This window comes from Alligator sinensis, unplaced genomic scaffold, assembly GCF_000455745.1.
Source record: "Alligator sinensis unplaced genomic scaffold, ASM45574v1 scaffold379_1, whole genome shotgun sequence".
In the NCBI taxonomy this organism is placed as follows: Eukaryota; Metazoa; Chordata; order Crocodylia; family Alligatoridae; genus Alligator; species Alligator sinensis.
In genome coordinates, this window is record NW_005842001.1 from 1,673,585 (window position 1) to 1,680,739 (window position 7,155).

General features: G+C 40.4%; 1 protein-coding gene across 6 annotated transcripts in view; it reads right to left on the reverse strand.

The window, feature by feature from the left end:
- Positions 1-1,778: 1,778 nt before the first annotated feature.
- Positions 1,779-7,155, reverse strand: part of ECT2 (epithelial cell transforming 2) — a 62,306-nt gene continuing 56,929 nt past the window's right edge. For 4 of the 6 annotated variants that reach the window (XM_006021712.3, XM_006021714.3, XM_006021711.3 and 1 more), the window contains 2 exons: positions 4,571-4,889; positions 3,034-3,105 (listed from right to left, as the gene is read on the reverse strand). In XM_006021712.3, the coding sequence (XP_006021774.1) occupies positions 4,572-4,889 (318 nt within the window). In that variant the 3' untranslated portion in view covers positions 3,034-3,105; position 4,571. Of the gene's footprint in view, positions 3,106-4,570; positions 4,890-7,155 lie in introns of all 6 variants that reach the window. The other 2 variants (XM_006021716.3, XM_006021715.3) reach the window with 1 other exon arrangement.

Sequence of the window (7,155 nt, forward strand, 5' to 3'; positions counted from 1 at the left end):
CACCAAAACTTAAGTGGGCCTCCAGCCCAAATAACTGCCCGCTGCAGGGTTAGCCTTACCTCACTCTGTAGTTCCCCAGGTCCTCCTTCCTGCATTTAAAAAAGGGCACTATGTGGGTCCTTTTCCAGTCCTCTAGTATCCTCGCCCATCTTTTGCAACCTTATGAATACGATTGCCATGGGCAATAATACCTCTAGTACCCTGGGATGAAGTTTATCAGGCTGAAACTTGAATTCATTCAGACCACTCAAAAGCTCTCGGACTATCTTTTGTTATCTCATCCCTCAGCTTGTCCCCTTTCTTTTCCAAATGATCCTTATTAAGTGTTTGGTTGCAGCTGAATTTTTTTCTGAAGACTGAGGCAAAGTAGCTTCTGAGTAGTTCCACCTTCTTTGAATCTGACTTGTGATATACAACTCCAATTTAATTAGTATATAGGATCATAGGAAAACAGGGCTGGAAAAAACCTCACAAGATCTAGTCAAGCCCCCAGTTCAAGACAAGGATCATCCCTGACCAAAACATCCCAGCCAAGCGTCTTTCCAATCTGCTCTTGAAGATGTTCAAGGACAGAGATCCCACGTGTTCTCTAGATAATCTGTTCAAATGTTTGACCACCCTCAAAACCAGAAAGTTCCTCTCAATTCCAGCCTATTGTTCCCCTGCTGCAGCATGAGGCCATTGGTTCTAGGTCCCATCCCCTATGGCCACAGAGAAAACACATTTCTCCATCTTCTGTAATCATTCCTTAAATATCTGAAGACTTATCAAATACCACCCCCCAGTCTCATCTTACCCAGACTAAATAAATCAGGTTCAGCCTTCCCTTGTAGCTCATGTTTCTCAGGCTTCAAAATACTTTTTGTTCCAAGAGCCAGTGGCGTTAACTTCCTGGATTCCAGACCTGCACTGAAACAGCAGCTCTGGCTACCGCAGGGATTAATGCTGCCACCACTGCTCATCTGGCCTGCAGGAAGCTCCAGTTTGGGTCTGACTCCACAGGGGGTGGGAGGTCAAATGGGTTTGATATCCTTGATCTGAAGAAAAACAGGTCTTCAGACAAATTGTAGCTAGAAGAAAAATCACGAACAATGCAAACAGAGGTTCTCTTCTGACTGAGAACTAGTTAGGTTTGCAAGAACATCGTTCTGTCTACATTCAAAATCTGAGCCTACTTTCCTTGCCTAGACATATCCATGCATAGAGATCTTTGTTTTACTGTGCCTTGTACTCTACAGCATTAAAGCTATAATAGAAGCTCACTACAGCAAGGTGCTCGAGCCACTGGACACAACAGGGCAGCCAGGACCTTGCAAGAGCAAGACCATAATATCTGGAACACTTCTGTTCAGAAAAAAAGATGTGATGCTTTAACCTACCAAGGTTGTAATATACAAAAAAATCAGTATATGCCGAAATATCAATGTCTATAAAATAATCTCTCGTTCGTTTTAGCGGTTTTGATGTATTCAACAAGAAATACATGTGTATATTCAGTGATTTTCCTTTTGGCAGGAGTTAAAACACTTCCACGTACAGGAATCCAAGCTTAATCATACTGTCAGAGAAAACTGGACACTGAAAGAGCAGTATCTACAGAAGTCAATCTTGTTCAGTAATTCCAGGTACAGCTTACAAGCTAAGTATTTAGTGATTACATTACAGTGATTTAGAAAATTTCTAGACTAGGTCCTAGTGCAAAGCTTCCCCTTCAGATGCATGAGAACTTATTGGACTTTCCTGAAAGCCAATTTAGCAGACTAGTCAGAAATGTTGTTTTAATTAGTTTATTTACATTGGTTGTATTGTCAAAACCTATATCTTAAAAACAGAGGTAACAGACCATCTGACATATTCAAAAGCAGCACTAATTACATATAAACAAGTAGGATAGCATCTTGTGGTTAAAGGAAACCTAAGTCAGAAACCCCACTTAGGACAGACAGGCAATTAATAAAGTTAATGAAGTGCAGAAATATACATATTTGGACAATTCCTGAGGTGGTGTTGGATGCTAATATATATTGAAAACTTGATTGGTTGGAAATGCACCACTTGGAAAGAAAGTATAGAGAAAAAAAAATAGGTGAAAGTTGTGAAAGTATATCTACATCAAAAGTAAAAAGCTATCAGAAACTGAAATTACTTCCAGAATTTCAGCTTCACATCTAAGTAGTCTGCATAAACTACATAAAAAGCAGTTGACCAAGGTTTTGGAAATATCTTTAACAATTGCCTCAAATAAAAGGCTGTAAATATAAAATTTAAGTACAGTGATTTTTTCCGACTCCTGCTTAAAAAAAAAATAGTTTGCTTGTTTTATTTATCACACCAAATGACTTCTGGTGCCTAAGTCAGTCATAGTATTTTGACTCATCAGTCACATAACCGCATACATATATATTTATCAGCCAACAACTTTACACTAGAAAGAGATAGAAAAACACAAGAGGACCATAGCATTATATATTTTTTTTTTTAAGATCTAGAATAAGCAGCTGTACAACAGGTCAACTGTCATACTTAAATGGCAGGTAGCCATTCTTAACACATGTCAGTTTAATCAATGATCCAAGCATTAGCTTACACTAAGGAGTGCATAGCCAATTGATGAAATTGGGTTACTTCCTTTTGATTCATGCAATAACCTCAGTCAACAGAAGAATCAAGTGAGTGACATCTTAATTTCAAAAACTGACACCAAATTAATTTAATGCATAAACAGCACCTCTGTTGAAGAAAAACAAAATTATGTTGGTAAGGAAATGTATGTGCGTAAACAAATGTTACATCTAACCAAGATCCAGTCCAACTCAATCACTTGCTTGGTTGACTTGCTTCTCTCCTCTTCAATACTAGTCAAGATTCCTTGCGTTTAATTTAGTGTCATCTAACATCTTACTAGTTGTCACTAAGTGCTAATGACTAAAGTACCATTACTATCAATAACAGGTCATCTGGAAAGCCAGCTGCTGGTCAGTTGATTACAGTAAGTCATTCCATTTGAAACCTAGCTCATATCAAGTGAGTCGTTGATCGGCTTAAGGTATGTCTCCTCTTTTCAAAGATTGAGGGAAGGTTGACTAAGGAAGGTGAAGACATGCCCTGTTAAGATAAAATAAAAAGTGATTAGAAGAGACAAAAAGGTGTCAATTTCAGCACTGCAGTATTTGTACCTCTCAACAGTGACACCCAAAAGCTAAAAAACAATTCAATTCCTGCAGTATTCAAAACGCTCTCCATCTTCTATTTTAACGATTCACCATTTGCAAATTTTGAAAAATAAAAAAGTTACCAGCACCAAGATGCTGGGATGCATTTTAAATTCCAAAATGAAAAGGTACTTGGTAACAAGACTGTTGAGAGGTATGCATGATATCTAGGATATATTTTGCTGAGTGAATCTTAATAAGCTAACATGTTGAAGCCCCTCAGTGCACAGTTCATGCATTTTATGACAATAATCTCTCTTTCCAAGTTTCCTAAGGCAAAATGTTAAGAGGCTGGTTTATTGGTAACCCTGAAACAATTTGGATGACCCTCTTCTGGCTTCATAGGTACTTGTGTGCCCCTGCCACATTTTCAAGCCTCTTCAGAGCTAATGATCTGACCCTTTCAAAGAGACATATACTAGACACAAAATTATAGCTTATTTTTGACAGTTCATTATATAAAGTAGTCTTATCCTAGGTGCACCATCTAAAACTGCAAACTATACATAAAAGCTGGCTGCTTTCAGATGTTGTGAACAAATCTCAGCAGCAGCTCAAGTAGACCAAATGAAACTGGAACATCAGTCTAAATTTTGTGGTGATTTGAAGGCTTTAGAAATGGAGTTAATCCCACGTTTATCTGATGTTACACCTGTTTGTAGAGAGCTGAAATATTTCTTTTTCAAATCTTACCAATTATACTTCTGAAATGTACACGGGTAATTGCAGTTCACCAACTTACACACCAACAAAAGGATATTTTCATGAGGTATTTAGTTTCGGGGTCATAACATATGTTTAAGATCTTCCATATTTGCAGTAAGAGGCAACAGTTCATAAGACTTAAGGTTTGTCAGAAGTCTACTCTTCTATATAGCATGTCTCCTTTATATAAAAAAAAAAAAAACCTTTTGAAATCTATGAAGGGAAGTGTCATGGACAGATTGGGAAACCAAAAGAGAGAGAAAGTTGTTCAAGGGCACCTAGAAGGAAATCAGGAATGGCACGCAGGTCTTGGACAGCACAGTGTGGGGCTCCAACCTCTAGACTGCACATTTACATAAATTTTTATATTTCAACTAATTACACTGCAATCCTATAAAAAAAGTCATTAGAAAACTTGGAAAGAGTCTGTTACAGTAGTGCTACTTCCATCTCCAAAGAATTGGACTGCACAATTCAGACACAACTAGTTAAATACCAAAAGGATTCTTAAGTGGCCCAAAATTAGCTCCAAAGTGCACCAAAGTAGACCAAGAAAAACCCAGCACCTATTAGAAGGATTTGGCAGATTCCTTTTCTTTTAGTAGTTATGCTGTTTTGATTCATTAGTGTTAAATGCTCGTCTCTAAGCTCACTTCATAAGATGCGGGCATTAGAGATCAGGGTTGAGACTGGAATATTCTCAGCACCATTCCGGTCATCTCCTACATCATCACAAGTGTTAGTAATGACAGGGATGACACAAGGTCTGTCCAAAGAGCGACCATTTAAACTTTCAAGGCCTGAACAAATTTTTCCTTCTATGGTATGTGAAGGACCACTAGTTGGAGAGTCAGGACAGAGCACAGCTCGAGGCCTGGGACTCTGGGACCTCCCATCAACAGAACTGGAGCGCTGAATGCTAACGCGTTTGACAGATCCACCTAGGTTGTTTGTAGAAGAGGTACGAGGGATCTACAAACAGGAAGATGGGAAGTGAAATTAGTACAGAAACTACAAACAGTTATTCTTTTACTCTATTGCATTTCAGTGATACTTCTCATAAGCTTAAAAAAATTCTACAATATTAATGGTCAGATCAATCATTCAAAAAGATGTGAAAGAGGAGAGAGAAGAGGGAAAATGCACAAACACTGTACCTGAACAATTTGTTTGTGCCTATCTAAAAATCAAAAAAGCTACTTAAGTTTTTCAAGTTAAAAAGGATATACACAACACTAGTAAATGGCTGTATTGGTTTAATTTTGCAGTGAGACCATCATGCCTATGAGATAAAATAGTTCTTAATAGTATATACAAGCAAAATTTGTTATCCCTCCAAATAATTTGCTTTAACTGGAAATTTTATTAAAACTGTCCCAAGTTAAAGGAATGACAAATTCAAGTGGTTTTGCTCTCTAGATTTTAACTGATACTCTTGGATATAAGTCACTGATCATTTGCTACCTTATCAGGGTGGTTGTGTAAAAGGCTCTTGTAAAACAGCCTACACCAGGGGCTGGCAGCCTTTAATGAGTGGTGGGCTACAGCTAGCAAGTCAGCTGCAAACACCTGCACCACCTGTTGCTACCTCTGCCATGCATCACTGCTTCTGCCACCTGAGCCAAACACTGCCGATTCCCCTTCCCAGTGGCAAAGAAGGGTGAACTCAGCAGCAAAGGTAACCAGCACCTGACCAAGAGAGGGAGCAGCACATCAGGCAGTAGGGGTGCTGCAGAAGAGATTGGCAGCCTTGTGCAAGGCAAAGAAGGAAGACCTGCCAGGCTAGCTGCAGGCTGCCAATCCACTGCACCACTACAGGCTGAACTGCACTTCCATGAGCTGGATCTAGCCCCCAGGCAGCATTAAATGAATCGCATAATTCGTCATACACACCACACAAGCACACAGAAAGAGCCAGTGACCTCCTATGTTCTTGCCCTATTGGAAAACATGTAGCTTTTTTTTTTGTTTTGTTTTTTTAAACGCTTCTTGAGAGTAAACTGGTTTCACTTTTTCCGCCAAGAGAGGATCACTGTCCAAGAGAGGATCCCTGTCACGAGGCCACTCCAGAACCATAGCTATTTCTGCACTAAAACAACCACTAAGTAAAGTACAATATAGCACATGCATATGTGTATATTTTTTTGAAGGAACATGACTGGGGCAACCTCTGACTACCTTGTTAGAAAGTTATTTTTTCAATTTCCTAATGCAGAGCTTCTAGGTCTTTCTTCTGAAGTAGTTATTATTTATGGCTACTGTCGGAGACAGGATACCAAAAAAGGAGAAACACTGTCTGATTGGAGATGTTAATTCATATGCTACTATCCCTAACTCATGAGTGGCAGAGCAAAGCATTACCTTGATCGTGACATTTAGGAGTAGGCTATTAAAGTATACTTTATACTGTGTTAAACCTATTCTAAGCTGCTTTCATGCAGAGCAAGTATAGGAGACTAGCAAAAGACAGGCTTTCAATGAGTGGTTGCCTTGGTTGCCCATGATGTCCTCATGGGGAACTGTGGCCTCAACCCTCTCATGGTCCGATGGCTGGGGAACTGGCTCCGGGGTCAGACCCAATGAGTACTAGTTGATGGGAGCGAATCAACGTGGCACAAGGTGACCAGTGGAGTCCCTCAGGGCTCAGGCCGGTACTCTTCAACATCTTCGTTAATGATCTGGATTTGGGCATCAGATGCAGACTGGTAAAGTCCGCGGACAACACTAAACTACGCAGGAAGGCAGCCACACTAGAAGAAAGGTTGGGGATACAGGCTGACCTGGACACACTCGCAAGGTGAGTGGACCAAAACCTGATGGCATTTAACATGGAGAAGTGCAGGGTGCTCCATCTTGGGAAGAACCACTAGCATCATACTTATAGGCTCAGCAGTGCTACACTCACTAGCACCCTAACAGAAAGAGACTTGGGGGTCTTGATTGACGACAAGATGAACATGAGCCAGCAAAGCTAACCAAACGCTGGCATGCATCCCTTGATGGTACCAGGTAATGTGGGGCCTCTGCAGGACACGCTAGGAAATCTGGTGGTCGCATCAGATGACAAAGCTAACCTCTTTAATAATTTCTTTGCCTCCATTTTTCTGAGCGGGGACTGGGGCATCCCCCCCCACCGGGATCCCCGACAGACCCAGGGGAGGCGCAGCCAGGCCCAGGGTCAGTGAGGACCTAGTCAGGGAACTTCTGGAGAGACTAGATGTGTTTAAATCAGCCGGTC